This window comes from Anomaloglossus baeobatrachus, chromosome 2, assembly GCF_048569485.1.
Source record: "Anomaloglossus baeobatrachus isolate aAnoBae1 chromosome 2, aAnoBae1.hap1, whole genome shotgun sequence".
Taxonomy (NCBI): Eukaryota; Metazoa; Chordata; class Amphibia; order Anura; family Aromobatidae; genus Anomaloglossus; species Anomaloglossus baeobatrachus.
Genome location: NC_134354.1, coordinates 138,230,797 through 138,249,660, shown reverse-complemented (window position 1 = coordinate 138,249,660; position 18,864 = coordinate 138,230,797). Strand labels below are relative to the sequence as shown.

The following is an 18,864-nucleotide window of genomic DNA, read 5'->3' as shown; positions in this document are numbered from 1 at the left end:
AATAACCCTCGAAGCTTATATATGACTTCTGCTTGGATTTTATGAAAGGGTTGAAATCCATTGTGAAAGTCTGCAACATAAATTGACATACTGCAGCTCAATTTCCTCTTGCATGCTATGCAGTTTTTTTATGCATCTGGATGAGATTTGGTAAATTCTCATTGACTTTACTGTTACTGTTAACTTAGCGTATTACAAAAACATGTAGATTTGCAGAACATCTGTCCTGTGTGAACATACCATATTAGATCATTTTTAAAGGGAATCTGTCACCTGGTTTTGCTACCTCATCTCAGAGCAGCATAATGTAAGAAAAGAGGCCCTAAATTCAAAGATACATCATCTAGTTTATTGCATGCACCAGTTGTGATGCAATCAGAATTCTTATCTGTAGCACGAAGCAGAGCTGAGAATGCTACACACTAGGCAATCTGTGCACCCCCAGAAGAAGGCATGTTGCCAAAAAGTGCATATCAGGGTGCATATTGGGGCTGTGTGGGCCATCACACACTGCAGCAGGTAATTACTATGACTGATACTTTAAGGCTATGTGCGCAGTTTGCGTTGAGTTAGTTGCAGTTCTAAACGCATCCTCTGGCAGAAATTGTCTGTCAAATTTGGTTTTGACCACAAAAACGCTAAAAATACGCTTGCGTTTTTACCGCGTTTTGGCTGCGTTTTTACCGCATTTTACATGCTTTTTCATTGCTTAAAGTCACATGCGTTTTGAATACAAATACACTGCTGAATAAAGTTTAAACATTCAAACACTATGAAAAAAAAGGAAAAAAATTATAACAAATATCATGATTAAAATCATTCACAAAATAGCTAATTTTATTAAAATGATAACTGTGTGCTAATATTTATGTATAAAATAACGTTAAATTATTGATTTTCATTAGTTTAAGTGTCGGACTATGTGTGTGTGTAAAGGGACATATCATGCCCTTAATATAATGTGAAAAACGCATGCGTTTATTTTGTCAAAAAAGCATCTAAAACGCTAGGATTTTGATTAAGGATGCGTTTTGAAACTTCTCATTGACTTCAATGTTAGCAAAACGCTGCCAAAATGGCAAAAACAATTGACATGCGGCTTCTTTAAAAGCAGAGATTTCGACAAATTTTCTGCGTTTTTAACAGCTTAGTGCGCACAAGAAATCCCTATTTCCCATAGACTTTGCTTGAAAATCAAAACGCATGCATTTTTGCATTAAAACGCTGCAGTTGAAAACGCTGCGTCAACGCATGAAAAAACGCAAAGTGCGCACACTTACTATGGTCTAGGTTTATATAGTGGTATTCCCCTAATGGAGCACAAAGCACCTATCCCTGATACATTTAGTTTCTAGGCGGCTCACCTGTCATTTTATGTATACCAATTTTTCTACATGATTTTATATATATATATATATATATATATATATATATATATATATATATATATATATATATATATATATACACACATGCACCTTTTGACCGTGATGGTAACATTGTTTTTTTTATTGTCATACTGCAGAATTGTGGTGCCACATGCTGGCTCTCCATTTTTTAAACACTCTTAAAACACTTGTTTGTCTATTTATGTATAATAAAGGAAAATATTTTTAACATTTTTATTTTTCTTGTCATTGTACAGTATTTTTATTAGGATTCTAGTTGATTCTGTATATGGCAACAGACTTCCATGATTTATGATAGGCACATAGTTTGTCACTATTTGTGTGCTTTTTCTTTGAATGATTGGCTCTCTATATACAATGTCTTTTGACAGTGAGCTGTTCATCACAGGAGGGGCCGTGGTCAGACACAATGTCACAAGAGGGCAAAATGACACCTGGGGTGCGGCGCATAGGAATGGAAACAATACAAAGGGGACACTGACAATAGGGAGAGGTGGTATGGATGTATGGGTGGCCCCTAAACACTCACATGAGTCTGAACCCTGTCATCCCTAAACTGGTAATGCCCCCAGTGCGGCATCATATAACTAAGCCCTGGCTGACTCTAGGCTAGCCCTGGCTAGTGAGCTGGCTAGAAAGATGCTAGTCTTCCTTCAACTATTAGACAACACTGGGAGAGAGACAAACAAATTGAAATTAAACAACAAACGGAATGCTACACCTTCCAAAAAAAAAAAACTTCTCCTGGAGGTCAGCATAGAAGAATTATAACTGGCATATGGCAGAGTAAGCAATGAATTTAAATAATGAAAGGGAGTGGAAGCAAGGTGCAGCAGCTGAGATTAGAGCTATATAGAATCTCAGCAGTATCAAAAAGGAACTCTTAACCCTTTCTACACCAAATGAAAATAAAAATCTGCTCTACTCATGTTAAAAAGGACCTACAATTTTCTAATCATCGGGACCTTTTAATCCCAGATCCCGCACAGGTCTCAGACACACAGGCTCTTGTGCCAGCTAATCACAGCATTGATAATGAAGTAGTGATGCAACCTTAACTATAAGTAAGCAGCAGCACTCAGTGTGATAGGTGACAAATTCCTGAATTCTGTATTTTAACCCCTACCTCATGTTGTCCTCAGACTGCATAGTAAAAACTTGCTGGCAGATTCCCTTTAAGCAAGAGAATAGAGCGCCACGATTACTGGGGACCTATGCATTTACACACATTGCACATATTAGTAAGTCGTTGGGAGTTAGGGTACCTTCACACTTTAGCGATGCAGCAGCGATCCGACCAGCGATCTGACCTGGTCAGGATCGCTGCTGCATCGCTACATGGTCGCTGGTGAGCTGTCAAACAGGCAGATCTCACCAGCAACCAGTGACCAGCCCACAGCCAGCAGCGACATGCATGCGACGCTGCGCTTGCACGGAGCCGGCGTCTGGAAGCTGCGGACACTGGTAACTAAGGTAAACATCGGGTATGGTTACCCGATGTTTACCTTAGTTACCAGCGCACACCGCTTAGCTTAGCGTGTGCAGGGAGCAGGAGCCGGCACTGGCAGCGTGAGAGCTGCGGAGGCTGGTAACGAAGATAAATATCGGGTAACCACCTTGGTTACCCGATGTTTACCTTAGTTACAGCTTACCGCAGGCTGTCAGACGCCGGCTCCTGCTCCCTGCACATTCAGGATTGTTGCTCTCTCGCTGTCACACACAGCGATGTGTGCTTATCAGCGGGAGAGCAACAATAAAAAAACGAACCAGCACTGTGTGTAACGAGCAGCGATCTCACAGCAGGGGCCAGATCGCTGCTCAGTGTCACACACAGCGAGATCGCTAATGAGGTCACAAAAAACGTGACTCAGCAGCGATCTCAGTAGCGATCTCGCTATGTGTGAAGTACCCCTTAGCAATCGAAAATATAAACTTATTGAATGACAGTTCATAAAAAAAGCAATAAAATGTAAAACGATGTGGTAGTTTGTGTACTATTAACTGGCGATAGGAAGAGGTGACATTTTTCTAAAAATGTATATAACACCAGGGATATAATCAGATTTTTGAGTAATCTCCTTGTCTGACGTAGCTTTCTCCCACTGCTGCACTTCTTGTACCAAGACTTCTTCCCACAGTCTTTTGTTCTGTAAAGATGATATTCCTTCTTCAAGTTCAGCCTTGTATTGCAAGTTGGAGATATTACTACGTGTGGTCATGCATACGAAGCCACCTAGACATGTGTGGGAAAACTGTGTTTAGTTTAAGGTGGGACTGGCATATTAACTACAGCATATCACAAAAGTGGGTACACCCTCACATTTTTGTAAATATTGTATTATATATTTTAATGGGACAACACTGAAGATAGGACACTTTGATACAATGTAAAGTAGCCAGTGTACAGCTTGTATAACAGTGTAAATTTGATGTGCCCCCTAAATAACTCAAAACACAACCATTAATGTCAAAATGGATGGCAACAAAAGTGAGTACACCCTGAGTGAAAATGACCAATTTGTACCCTGAGTGAAAATTGCCAATTTGTGCCCAAACAGCCATTTTCCTTCACTGATTTCATTTGACTCATTAGTGTTACAAGGTCTCAAGTGTGAATGGGGAGCAGGTGTGTTAAATTTGGTGTTATCGCTCACACTCGCTCATACTGGTCACTGGAGGTTCAATATGGCATCTCATGGTAAAGAATTCTCTGAGAATTGGAAAAAAAGAATTATGGCTTGACACAAAGATGACCTAGGCTATAAGAAGATTGCAGAAACCCTAAAACTGAGCTACAGCACGTTGGCCAGGACCATAAAGCGGTTTAAATAAGACAGGTTCCACTCAGAACAGGCTTTGCCATGGCTAACCAAAGAAGTTGAGTGCACGTGCTCAGCATCATATCCAGAGGTTGTCTTTTCAAATTAGACGTCTGAGTGCTGCCAGCATTGCTGCAGAGGTTTACGGGGAAGCAGGAGAGTTTTAACCTGTCCATGATCAACCCATACACTGCACACTGAATCAAATTGGTCTCTATGGCTGTCATCCCAAAAGGAAGCCTCTTGTCAAGTTGATGGCACGACAAGCAGATTAAGGACATGGATTACTGGAACCATGTCATGTGGTCTGATTAGACCAAGATACATTTATTTGGCTCAGATGGTGTGAAGTGTGTGTGGCAGCAACCAGGTGAGAAGAACAAAGACAAGTGTGTGGCGCCCCTGAGGCTTCAGTCACCACAGAGGTACTGCACCTCATCCAGAGGTGTGGTATTCCATCTTGGGTAAGGAGGAGGTTCCAACCAGTTCACACAGAAGCACGACACCCAGGCTCAGAAACACCTCATCAGACATGGTAGAGGGCGTGATTATACCTGAAACCAGGCTGGGGAATGGAGTCGTAGGAGTGGGAACACATAGTACAAAGTGGAAACACAGTGTGAAGTGTGGAGGGAGAAAGAGTAGCAGTGGAGGAGCTAAAACCCACAGCCTGGAGCAGGTACCGCTCGGCCCGGGTACCAACAGAAAGGGTCCTAGAGACCACGGGAGCTAACCTTCCGTGGCCTTCTTCCACACAATCTACAGGTGGAAGGACTAGGTCGCACCACAGGGATTGGTCCCTAGGCTAGAGGAGTACAACCTACTGGCTCCGCTAGTAAAACCAACGGCTGGGGTGACTCCAAGCACCACAGCTACATACCGCACACGAATTCGCTGGAAGGTGACCCAAAGGACCAAGGGATAGAGCTTCACGCCACCCAACAGGGTTCATGAGTACTGATACAGGGTTCAGTGCGCAAGGGCACAAGGCAGAAGGGCGAAGCAAGCGCAGAGACGACCAGGAAAGAGTACACTTTAGAAAGGTGCACCTGTCTCGACCTCCAAACTACCCGGGATTGGCTGGATCCCATCACAGTGAATCCCGGCATTCCAAAGGTCGTCCCTGGCATGTGTGTAACCGGCTACAATGAGGAAACACCTATTGACTGTACCCCTGAGTCGCTCTGTTATTTGCCTGCGCCCGCCATCATACACTACTACTACCGCCCCCATCCGCCCTGGGGCCCAGCTCTACCTGTGGAAAGCTACGCCATTTAAGCTGCATCACTATCTGCCCCGGGGAGCTCCATCTAGCAGCGGTGGCATCTAACTTGCCGCATACTACAAGTGGTGTTACGAATTAATCATTATTCCCTATATCTTTATTAAATGACACCCCCGGGTTTACGGAATCGGGCCACGCCACCGCGGACCCCCAGCAGCAGCAGAGCCAGTACCGCTGCCCAGTAACGAGTAAACTTGGCGTCACGAATAGTTTTACGTGCCCATTACAATGGATACTGTGTGCCTTAAGAGACTGTGCAAGCTTTATTAAAACAACAACCGCCATTAACCGCGCGGTGTGGCAAGAAAGGGGGCATGCCGTCATGGGCGGAATCCAGAAAGGGTGCAAAGAAAATTCCCGCCGCTTGAGTGGCTGAAAAGTTAACCCTAAAGTTCTCAAGGGAGATAACAGGATGCAAAATGAGGAAGAAAACCCGGCTTCTGCCCCAGTTGCAGTCGCGGCGCCGGTAGTCCTGTTCTCAATGCCATATATCCCTGGAGCAGCATGGCTACCACAGTACTCAGGAGAGTCCTATACCTTGGGTGACTTCAAAGAGAGACTGAATAGTTTGTTCCGGTTGTACTCCTGACTAAAAACCAGAAAGAAGCATCTTAATTGGCCAGCCAACGGGTGCAGCCCAGCAGAAGGTAAAATCCTGGTTGGAGGCTGAAGAGGGAACGGTGGACCAGATCCTGACAAACTAAAAACCACCTTCGACACCCGCACGGCAGCCAAGATAAAGATGATGTTCTTCGGGTGCAAGCAAGGGGTGCAGGACAGTGTACTGGACTATGCTCTGAACCTCCAGAAAGCAATGTGGTGGTGTCACAAATTCATTATTCTCTATATCTTTATTAAATGACACCACCATGGTCAAGGAACCAGGCTACGCCTCTGCGGTGTCCCAGCCGCAGCAGAGCAGGACTGTTGCCCAGTAACGAGTCACCCCAGGCCCCAGTGGGCACGTCAAGTGTGCTTTGCCTACAGTCAAGCATAGTGGTGGGACTGTCATTGTATGAGGCTGCATGAGTGCTACCGCCTGTGGGAAGTTACAGTTCATTGAGGGAACCATGATTGGCAACATGTACTGTGACATACTGAAGCAGAAAATGATCCCCTTCCTTAGTATTCCAATATGATACCGACCCCAAACACACCTCCAATGACCACTGTCTTGCTTAAGAAACTAAGGATATAAGTGCTGGACTGGCCAAGCATGTCTCCACACCTAAACCCTATTGAGCATCTGTTTGGCAATCCCAAATGGATGGTGGAGGAGAGCAAGGTTTCTAACATCCACCAGCGCCCTGATGTTGTCATTGAGGATGGAAGATGATCCAGCGGCTTCTGTGAAACTCTAGTGAACTCCATGCCCAAGAGAGTTAAGGCAGTGCTTGAAAATAATGGTGGCCACACAACATATTGACACTTTGGGCACAATTTGTCCATATTCACATAGGGGGTGTACTTACTTTTGTAGCCAGCAGTTTTGACATCAGTGGCTTTGTGTTGAGTTACTTAAAGGGCACACGAAATTTACACTGTTATACGAGCTGTAAACTGAATACTTTACATTGTATCAAAATGTCATATCTTCAGTGTTGTCTCATGAAAAGATATAATAAAATATTTACAAAAATGGGGTGCACTCACTTGTGTAATATACTGTATATGGTTCACAATAATTTATAATCATATTTTTGAATGCTTTTTTTCAAATAAAATTCTTTGTATAATAATCAGTATCTAACAAAAAGTTGGAGAATAATATTATAAACAAACATTACAGATTCTTACTCTTCTGCAATTTCTCTGCTTATAGTGACACTAAACTTCACCATTTTAGAACCCATAATTAATTCACCCCTGTGGCTGGCACTGCTCTGTATAGCACAAGCAACCTGCTGATCGCAGGTTCAAGTCCTCTAAGAGTACAAATAAAAAATATTTGAAAAATATGGAAAAAAAACCCCAATTAAAAATCTTATAAAAAAACACACATATTTGGTATTAATTAAATTGATTTGACCAGTAAACATCTTAACAAAAAAACCCACCAAAATTAATTTTTGGGGGACCACCGCAATAAAATGTAACAAAAAGCAATCAAAACATCTTGTCTACCCCAAAATGGTATTAGTATAAATGTCAGCTCAGGACATAAATATGCCCACACATATATCCAGAAAAATGAAAATATTACGAGCCTTGGAAAATGGCGACTAAAGCAAAATGTATTTTTCTTATATATTTTTTTCACCACTTAAATAAAAAAAAAAAAATACTATATATGTTTAGTATCTGCATACTCGTACTGACCTGGAGAATCATACTTTCAGGACCGTTTTACCATATAGTAAACAAAAAAAACAACTGTAGAATTGCACTTTTTATTGCAATTTCACTGCACTTGGAAATTTTCCCCGTTTTCCAGTACACTATATGGTTAAATGAATGGTGCCATTCAAAAGTATGACACGTCCCGCCTAAAACAAGCCTCATATGGCTATATTGATGAAAGAATAAAAAAATAATGGCTCTTGGAAGAAGGGGAGAACAAAACGAACAAACAGAAATTTGACGGGGGTGAATGGTTTAGAGTCAGGCACATAGTATCTATATTCTCACCTGATTTTGTGACACGCAGCAGTTCGGGAAGCACTGACACCGGGACTTGTCCATCACTGAGGGCTCCTACTATAACAACTGCATCATACTTTTCTAAAAACAAACAAGACGTAAAGTTATTGGCAGATTCCCTTGTATCGTGGTTTGGCTTTTATTCATACATCTCTATCTGAGGCTCAACACAACAGATTGAGCATCTGAATAGCTAATGCTTGCATTTTATAGCACTTAGACGGGCTTCACATCAGCGGTATTCTGCTGCAATGCTGGATCCGGCACAAGTGTGTTTCACTTCAGTTAATTTCCTATGGACTCGCGGCAAGTTCCGGTCACATGCGGTTGCGTGCGTCATACACAACCGCATGTGACTGAAACTTGCCGCGAGTCCATAGGAAATGCATTGAAGTGAAACGCATTTATGCTGCATCCGGCATTGCAGCAGAATACCGCTGATGTGAAGCCCGCCTAAGTATAAATTGAGGCTGTTATTCTATTCAAAGGCATCTAGTTTTTTTAAAAAAAGTACACCATGTACCATGTATATTTACATGCGCCATGTAAGGTTACAGCTGTACATGTACTGGATGGGAGATATGTGCCTCCAAGGTATTTAGCCTCGGTGATGTGAAGCTCTGAAAAGCAGGCTCCAGCACAGGTACTACTGAGAGTTTTTTTTTCAATGAGCCTAGATTTTGGGTTTGGGTTTTAGGAATAGCCAAATAACTGGGTGGGATTGACCACTCCCTTGCCTCCAGTTCCAGGCCTTGGAAAGGGCTGTTTAAAGGGGTTGTTCTCCCAGGTAAAATATTAAAGCCTATACTGACCTTCTGTACTGGCACCGTTTCAGTGGTGCGGCGTCTCATGGTGCTGGGGCTCATGTGCGTTGTGACATCACGCGAGCCCTGCATTCGATCAGCATCGGCTTCCTTCTTCCTGTATTGAGACCAAACAAGTTAATCAACAGGAAGTGAACGCTGCAGCTGTGGTTATTTCCTGTTGATTGATCATTTGGTCCAAAGGCGGGCAGACAGAAGCCAGTAGTGATTGGACGTCAAAATCCCACGTGAGCCCCGGCACCACGAAATGAGGCACCACTGGAAGAGCATCGGTACAGGAGGTGAGTATAAGCTTTATTATTTTACCTGGGGGAAACGTGGAATCAGAAGAGGTTGTCCTAGTAGTTAAAAACCCCTTTTAAGGCACGTCAGCTGCCTCAGTTAGTATCAGTGTGTGGGAAGTGGAAAAGTCTCCAGTGTCAGTTAGTTTCTGCCAGAGGCCATGTTTACATGTTAAGTACCTGGGCAGTATTTTACCTCAGGATTTCTTAGCCAAAACCAGGAGTGGGCAAACAATTGGTGCCGTGTTTCTGACGCATCCACGGGGTCTGGGGTTACCCGTCACCGGGCCACGGTTCTTCTCCTGGGTCACCGCGGTGGCCTTGCCCGATTCCGTGACCCCAGCGGTGTCAATAAAGTTGGGGATGGGGACGATGGGAGTAGTTGTTCGTGATGCCACCTGTGGTGTGCGGCCAGTATTAGCCGCCACTGTGGGACTTCTTCTCTAGGGCGGATGATAACGCAGCTCAGATGGTACACCTCCCCACAGGCAGAGCTCTGGCCCCAGGGAGGATTATGGTGGTAGTAATCACCTATGGCAAAGAGGCACGATGATGCGAGCGTTGGCAGAGATGGGATGGCACAGAGGGTGAAGTTCTTTTCCTCACTGAAAACACACTGCCATTGGAATACCGAGCTATGCTGTGATGGGCTCCAACCGATCCCGCATACTTCGGAGGTCGAGGCCGGTGTTTCCTTCTGTGCGTCACCTTTAGACGGTTTCCCTCCACCCCAGCTCCTGGGCAGTGGAACGGGTCACGGGTGCCTTCTGTACTCCGCGCGAACCCTGGGATTCACCTTCTTTCCTAAGAACCCGGGTCGAGCTTCCAGCTCCAGACACAGGCCCCGAATTGTCCGTGTCTTTGCTTGTCTGTTCCTGCGTCTGACCTGGCGCTTGCTGCACCTGGAGCTAACTGAATGCTGTGTGAGATGGCTCCTCACTTCTGTTGGTGCCCGCCTCCCGGGTTGCTGAACTAGTGGGCAAGAGGTCCCATACCTCATGATGGCCACCCCAGCACCTACCCTAGCTCAGTCCCAGTGGAAGAGCTCTCGTGTTAATGTATTGGATGAGTGTGTTGGTGGTGATTACCGGTGACTACCTCCTCCGTATCCGAGAAGAACACTGCACCTCGGGAGAGGCGCAGTACCTTGTGGCACCTGAAGCCGCAGGGGCGCCACATTTCTATTATACTTTTGCTCCGATTGTTCCGCTCCTGGTTTTGGCTACAAATAATGATGTAGAATACTGGACAAATAGTGAACCTGTGAACGTGGCCTGTGAGGCTGGGACTTAAATCTGCTGTACAAACTCTTTTTATTTTTTCTGTTAACCCTTTGTGACAGTGAATAGCTGTTTATTGTCTTGATAGACCATAGACATTGCCTGTGTGTGTGCTACCCACTAGGGAAGAGCTTAAAATCCTCACAGCCATTATATGCCTGTACAGTGTACTACATATGAGGCATCTGTGAGACGGTGCTTATTTGGTGTGTAATCTCTGTGAGCATTTGTGTGTAGAAAATTTGGTACCAGCAAAGTTATTGAAAAGTTAAAAATCTCATCCAAATGTTGCGTATATTTTTAAAATGTAAATTGACCTGTGGTACGGATTTTAGAATCTGCAGTAGGTCAAGTCTTTATGCAGAATTCATGGTGGATATCACCCTCGTACAAAGCATTGCAATGCTCAAAAATATCTATTTGTAATATCTTCAAATTTTGAGGCTCAGAGGAAATGTGGTGACAATGTTGCAAAAAATCCACATCAAATCTGCTATGAGTGCAGGTATTGACTAGGAAGGGTTTGGTAGCTACGTGATCAGACCATGCATCTACTGGCTGTTAAAGTGCTAAAACCATTACTACAACATACTGTACGTATATATGTTCATGTATGTCATGCAGTTGTGTTGATATATTTCTGTGGCTCTCTGCACCCCACTCAGTCTTCTATAATTACACCCAAAGCACGCATGTAGCCCACTGTGAGTAACTACCATTTGTATGCTAACAGTTGATAGGACCATATGTATTTCTTTACACATTTAATTGAATACAGAGGTAAAAAATGTTAAAGTATGAATCCTACTGAGAAAAATATTCTTGTCATGTTTCATGAGATATTGGATTACATCACTTTTCTCTTCCAGCATAACTTTTAGGGAAGAATATGTAACGTTGCCATATTGACTACCTACTATTTTGTAGCATGGACCCTTAGGGGCTCTATGTACCAGGCTCCATGTATATCATGTGCGTGTACATGACATCTTAATGTGCTGGGAATATTATTCTAGAGTGTAACTTTCCAATTGTTATCACTCAGCAGTCAATGAAAATCATGTTACTGTAGATAAAGTGTCCATGTAACCCCAAGCATGCTATATTTATTATATACGCAGCCCTATTATACCAGGATTAAACTAATTTGAAGCTATTTTCACAAGTCTGAGACTTTAAAGGGTCTACACATTTGTCATGTATACCCACTGTACCTGGTGCCCTCCATTTGCCTCCTGCAGCCTCCTCTGACAAAATAGTTTTTTCTTTCCTATTTATTTGAAGAGAACCTCTGTAGTATAATCATGAGAAAAGCAGCACTAAGGGGTACTTTGCACGCTGCGACATCGCTAGCCGATTGTAGCGATGCCGAGCGCGATAGTACCCGGCCCTGTCGCACATGCGATATCTTGTGATAGCTGCCGTAGCAAACATTATCGCTAAGGCAGCTTCACACGCACTTACCTGCCCTGCGACGTCGCTCTGGCCAGCGACCCGCCTCCTTCCTAAGGGGGCAGGTCGTGCGGCATCACAGCGATGACACACGGCAGGCGACCAATAGACGCGGAGGGGCGGAGATGAGCGGGACGTAAACATCCCGCCCACCTTCTTCCTTCTTCATTGCAGGTGGGACGCAGGTAAGGAGATTTTCCTCGCTCCTGCGGCTTCGTACACAGCGATGTGTGCTGCCGCAGGAACGAGGAACAACATCGTATCTGTCGCTGCATCGACATTATGGAAATGACCGACGTGACACAGATCACCGATTTTTGACTATTTCACGCTCGTTCATCTGCTCTCCTAGGCTTTACACGTTGCAACGTCGTTACCGGCGCTGGATGTGCGTCACTTTCGATTTGACCCTGACGATATTACAGTAGCGATCTCGCAAAGTGCAAAGTACCCCTAAGTGTGAATCACGTCACCCGAATGCCTTTCATATCCCACAGTTTAGGGACATTGTGGTTTAGCGTTACCATTTTGCCTTATGCTCTTTTTGGTGGACATGAAACAATAGGAATGTAACACCAATCTGTGCGAAGTGCATAAGGCAGACAAAGGGCACAAGGAAAGGTGACTACAAATGAGAAATGTATAGTACATTTGCAGTCTCAGGGTGTAGGGTGGTTTAAACTATGTAATATTTTTAGAATTTTTTTTTTCATACTCAAAAAATAATCTGGTGTCCTCATTGGGGCATTCGGTATAGAGAGCATTGATGGCCAGATCTAACAATTCGGTGCTCCCTCTGTTGGTTGTGGCGAAGTTGCAAAATTTTGGTTTATATTGGTTGGCAGAAATTAAACAGGGCCCCTGCACTATAATATTATGGGTCCCTTGCTGTCCAACAGCTAATTTGTTCTGAAAGAGGTGATCATCAGAACATTACTCTAGATCGCCAAAAATGATTGAGATTATTAGCACCATTCCATACATGGAATCTAGTGGAAAGTGCAGGGAATTGAAATCTTTGTTTCTCATCCATGTGAAAACCCTGTGACAATGTGATTCATGCGGAGCTGCTCAAATGTTGTTTTGTTGCTAGCTTAACGGGGTTATTTGAGATTTTTTTACTGCCACAGCTCAGCTTTAAAAGCTTGTCCACTACATAATCATTGATGACCTATCCCGTGGCCGGGTGCTGCACATCCGCCTCCTATTCAAATCAATAGGAGGCGAATGTGGAGTACCTAGCTGCGGCCGCTATTAGAAGATAGAGTAGCTCCGGAACTGAGCATTTTCGGCCACCTGCTGCCGTCGCTGGCATCGTGAGCAGCTGATTGGTTCAAGTGATGGGTGTTGGACCCCAGATGATCAAACATTGATGATCCTAAGGATAAGTTAACAATGTTTGAGTAGTGGACAAACTCTTTAAATCTTCACTAGGCATAACTCCATACTTGTGTTTGTGACTCTGCCTGATGAATGATACAGCTATGTCTTATTCAAGTGAATAGGGCCGCGACTAGAGAGCTGTGCTTTGTAATGAATCAGTTGGACATGGAGCTCACCAAACACCCTTCAAACATCTGATTGATAGGCTATCCAGCCAATGATACTGACGGCCTACACTAAAAATAATTAGTCTTAAAGTTTCAACCTCCATCTATAAAGGCCCCTTTACACACTGAGACTTTCAGCAATCCCACCAGCGATCCCAACCTGGCCGGGATCGCTACAAAGTCTCTGGTGAGTCGCTGGTGAGCTGTCAAACAGGCAAACCTGGCCAACGACGCAACAGCGATCCGGACCTGCAGAACGACCTAGCTAGTCATTGGGGACGTTGTAAAGCAGCTTTTTAAAGGGAAGTCGCTAACAAAGTCGCTGTAAAGTCCCCTTTACACATTGAAACTTTCTAGCGATCATGCTGCACAGCGGGAAACAAAGGACCAAAGAATGGTCCTGAATGATTTGTAGCGATCAGCAACTTCACAGCAGGGGCCAGGTCGCTGATGTGTTTCACACACTGCAATGTCGCTGGGGAGGTCGCTATTACATCACAAAACCGGTGACGTTACAGCGATGTCGTTTGCGATGTTGCAGTGTGTAAAGCCACCTTAACACAGTGTCCGTTCTTTTTCTTACCAGACTCATATGGCAATTGTTCCTGTCCCAGCATGCTCTGCTTCAGCTCCTGATACAAATCTTTCTTCTTAGCAATTTCCAGCATTCCAGCGCTGCCGTCCAAACCATGAAACAAGTTAAAGCCACAATGATGCAACTGGAAAGAAAAGTTAAATAAACGCTGATATTATAATAGGCTTATTGTAATGATAGTTGTAAGACCAAGAAAGTATTTAAGTAATGTATCATAGCATCCTACCACAGATGAACAGAGTGTGTCCAATATGCTGCACCTTCAGAAACTCCCAGAAAGCTAAATAAATGCCCTGAAGAGGTGACACCCACAACGGGTGAGTAAATCTCATTGTAATTCTTCATGATTAACAGGGAGAAACTTACCAGCCAGAAACAGGAGTGCCAAGAAAAGACCAAGGGGGCGCGGGTGAAAATTCTGCGACATGTGACCGAGCAGATAAAGGGAAGGGACTCCAGGACTCTGCCACCCTTCTGGTTCCTGGACCCCGTGAGAGCGACATGGCTGACCCGTCCAACAAGCTTGGAGCACCGGAGCCCGTGCCCGGAACAGCGGCATGGGTGGAAGCCCAGACCGTGCGGATGTGTTGCAGGAATCCAGGCGCAGGTGCGCTTTATAATGGAGTGGTGGATGGCTGAGATAGAGGAGCTGGCTGCGGCCGTGCGGGCACGTGAAGTGGAGGCAACCTTAGAGGAGCGGGTAAGTGACCCTATGTCCCCGAGGGACTGGCCGACCAGGTTGAGGGACCCGGTCTGCCCCTGCCCTCTATATTGCCTCCCTCGCCATCCGTACCAGTTGCTGCTGACCCGCTCGGTCCGCTGCCACCAGCACTGGCAGCGGAGTCCGTCCCACCGGCCCGTGAGGAAGCCGCCAACAGCCAGCCCATCATCGCCCTGGCACCAATCTCGGCTCCATGAAAGATTAACCTCCGGAGGATGCCCTGTCCCGTTGTGAACCCGCCGGTCCCGGGAGAGGCCGCGCCCCAGTCGGCCAAGGCTCCGGCAATTCGCCTGGCCAAGATGGAAGTGGCTGCTGACCGGAAGGTGGCCCAGCCTGCAAAGCTGGCCGCTCCCAAAACCCAGGCCTCAGCTGAGGCACCGCGGGGCTGCAGCTGCCAGGCAGCCGAGCAGGCCATGACACAGCGGGGTTCCCCAGTGCAGATAGTGTCGGTCGTAGCCGGCACGGGGGAACTCCGGCTCGGCCCGACCCCCGCGCAGAGTGAACCGGAGCAGGCAGACGCTCCATACCGGGAGCGGCAGCAGCGCCAGTTGGGCCGGGAGATCGCCGCCCGCGAAAAGAGGAAAGCGGAGGTGCTGGGCTGGATCTACATGGAGAAAGATAACCTCTGCAACGCCACCCTTCGGGTAATGGGCCCGACATACGAAGGCCAGGTCCGACACTTTGACCCCCAACATAGATGGAGTTTCATCTTCGAGCCGGGCCTGGACTCGGAGATCTTCGTGTCCCGGAGGGACATCTACCCACATCTCCCTATTGGCCATCCCGACCGGGACCTGGAACCCGGAGAACTGGTAACCTACACCCGACATTGCGGGGAGAGGGGATGGTTCGCCCTCAATGTCAAGAGGAGGGTGAGCAACAGTGCCCGGAGGCGCGCCCATTCCCCTACCCCGCCATCCAGTCCTGAAGATGAAGAGTGTTAAATGGTAGAGGTTCCCGGCTACCTTTCTGCAAGTCCCCGTTGGGACCCTGTTGACGTTCCCATTTCACAGTTAAATAGTGACATGGCTGAGAACTTGCAGGCCAACCCAAAAACTATTGGGCCTTGTAAATAGTCCCTGACCACCCTTTTCATAGTCCTGCAGTCTCCGGAGAGGCTGGTTGGAGGAAGGGCCTGCGGCAGAGTGGGCCGAGGTCCCGTCACCATGGAAACCGGTGACCACCCTCCGGGTTAGGGGTCCCCTGGACGTGGGGCCTCTGAGAGAGACTGCTGGGTAAGGAACTTATTACCCGGCCCGTGTGGGCAACACCGGACCCGAACCCGTTTCCTGGACTGGGGAAAAGGGGTAAGCACCAGTGCTTAGCGGTGGCACCAGGGCTAGGTTTGCTTGGGTGGGCTAAAATGAAAAGGACCCGATCCCGTCCCATTCCCGGTTGATAACATTTTTTAATGCAACGTTTAAGTAAACTGCCTCCCGTAAGGGAAGAAACTAAGCCTTCATATAATGTAAATAAGTTATTATAATTTGTAAACATGTTTTATCTTTTTTAGTTAAAAAGCAAAATAAACCGGTGGTGGTCGGACAGCCCGCGGATGGTCTGTGTTTAACCAAGGGGGAGTGTGATGCCCTGGTCGGGCCAGGTAGACACAAATAGGGCCCCGCATTACACCCTTCCCTCACAGGTAACACACAGCCAACCTTAAAACCCTAGTCACCCCCCAAGGGCTTGATAGACACACTAGGGGGCGGAACCAGGCGGCTGGAAGATGCCTACCTAGGAGTCCTAGACAGCCCTGGGAGGGAAAGAGAAAGAGTTTAGAGTTCAAGTTGGAGAGGAGTGTGGGCTGGAGCTGGGTCCAGCTCCAGCAGAGGCGAGAACCCAAATTGAACAGGTGCCAGGGTAGGAGCCCTGGTGCCTTTGGCTAGTGGGCAGACGGCGGTCTCTGTCTGCAGGAGCCGGGAAGACGGCTTGGTGGAACCAAGGTGGACCGGGACAGGGTAGTGGCCCGCCGGTACCAACCCAGGGAACCGACTCGGAAACCAGAGAACAAAGGGGGGTACTCAGACCCTGAAGCTAGGTCCAGAAGCAACTGGGGGCTAGCTAATTAACTGATTGCGGCCAGGACTAGAGGTCCTGTCCCACCCAAAGTCCCGATTGAAGGCAACAGCCCACCGAGGGGGATAAAAGGCCACCTCCACGGCTCAGAGATCCCACGGGCCAGCGTCTGCGGGCAAGGGCTCCTTAGGCGACTGTGGCGCCCCTGACCTGGTCAGGCACCACTGAGTACTGCACCCATGCTGGGGACAGTACAATACAGGTAATCCAGAAGGCTGACCGAGGTGTGACTACACAGGCGCATAGTGATCAGGTCTCACACATGTACCTTTGGGAGGACCCCTGGGGATCCCAGGAGGGGGCAAAGCCTTCACCTCCACTGGAATAGTGGAGGGGGCCAAAAGCCTCCATCTCCACTCAAGGGGTGTGGTAAGAGAGCCTGGTTGCTAGGTGGCGTAGGCAAGAACAGGAGAGGAGGAGCAGTGAGCCGGTTTAGTGCAGAGTCCAGGGAGCTCCGAGGAGAGCAGACCCCTGGGGCTGTTGCAGTCTAACAGCGCCCGCGCAGTGGCTACCGACGGGGGAGAACAGTCACCTAGGAGTGCTACCCGAAATCCATCTTCAGCTAAAGAGAGAGCACGGAGTGGGAAGTAAGGAGACTGCTAGGGAGTACCAGGCCCAAACGGGCGGCAGATCCCGGAGCGGGGATAGATCTACCTTTCCTCGCTAAACCTGCCGGTGTGGGGCCCTCAAAGCCCACACCACAACACCCAAAAGCCGCAGCCACGTAGCCACAGTTAGGGCCCATAGTTCACAGGAGGCAAGCAGCTGGAGTGATCTGGTCCAGGCGACAAGCAAACGGCAACCAAACGAAGGGGAGAGAGGCTTCAGCAACTTCCCTGGGTGACCCCCATAGGGACTAAAAGTCGGGGTTACCCCAAACCACCAAGGGCTAAGGAAGGCGAGTCGGTAGTCACCATCATCAGTCAGCCTGAAGGATACCTGGTTCCAGCCTGGTTCATCCCAGCTACGCCCGGGTTACTCACCCTGCCATCAACTGTGAGTAAAACCCCTGAAAAACATCCTGCTTGTGTGGAGTTATTCTGCGCCTTGTGGTTCTACACACCTACACAGGGCCCTAGGGCTTGCCTCACTCTCAGGAGGCTATTACAACTAACTGCACCCACCATCAGCCCCAGGCGTCCCTTAACCTGCAGTGGCGGTCCGCACTGACCGCAATTCTGAGAGTGGCGTCACGACAATCCTACAAGAAGGTTTCCTACCTGTGACCAGACTGAGCCAGTGGAGTCCCTGAAGGTAATGCACCGACACAGCGTTCTCGGGGCTTCACACGACCACAAGCCAGGAGCAGACTCCTGAAGTTGCAAGCACAGGCAGTCCACCGTTCTAACACAGGTGCAGGAGAAAGGCAGAGACCACCAGCCTTGTGGGGGAACCCGAACGTAGCCCGTTGCTGGCACCTACCACCATCACCTTGGTTTAACAGAGACTCGTGTGTGTTTCTAATAGTGAGTACATCAGCACCCTGCGGTTGCCCATCTACCTGCATCGCCAACCCCCAACGGGTCCCGGGGCCACCATCCCTGCCCATGGAGGGGTTAACAACTTGCTGCATAACATCTCTCCCGGGTGCCCAGTAACTGCAGCGGTGGTGTCCAATATCACCACACACCGTGGGTGGCGTCACGAACTTCGTACGGCTAAGCTTGTACATTTACGTCCCACATCCACCATCCCATCACTACCCCCTTTCATATGAAGTGACCGTGAGGCCCCCGGGTCCAGAGACCCTCGAGCCACCCACAGCAGCTCGGCTGCTGACAGCGGGGTGGTACACACACATTTAGTATTTGGTGAGTTTTTTACCTCAGTATTTGTAGCCAAAACCAGGAGTGGAACAATCAGAGTAAAAGTATAACAGAAACAAGGGCACCACTTCTGCATTATTTACCCACTTCTGGTTTAGGTTAC

At 47.2% G+C, this 18,864-nt stretch overlaps 1 protein-coding gene across 2 annotated transcripts in view; it reads right to left on the bottom strand.

The window, feature by feature from the left end:
- Positions 1–3,039: 3,039 nt before the first annotated feature.
- The window catches only part of METTL27 (methyltransferase like 27), a 116,178-nt gene continuing 100,353 nt past the window's right edge, over positions 3,040–18,864 (bottom strand). For both annotated transcript variants that reach the window (XM_075333326.1, XM_075333327.1), the window contains 3 exons: positions 14,124–14,259; positions 8,142–8,234; positions 3,040–3,642 (listed from right to left, as the gene is read on the bottom strand). In XM_075333326.1, coding sequence (XP_075189441.1) covers positions 3,407–3,642; positions 8,142–8,234; positions 14,124–14,259 — 465 coding nt within the window. In that variant the 3' untranslated portion in view covers positions 3,040–3,406. The remainder of the gene's footprint in view (positions 3,643–8,141; positions 8,235–14,123; positions 14,260–18,864) is intronic.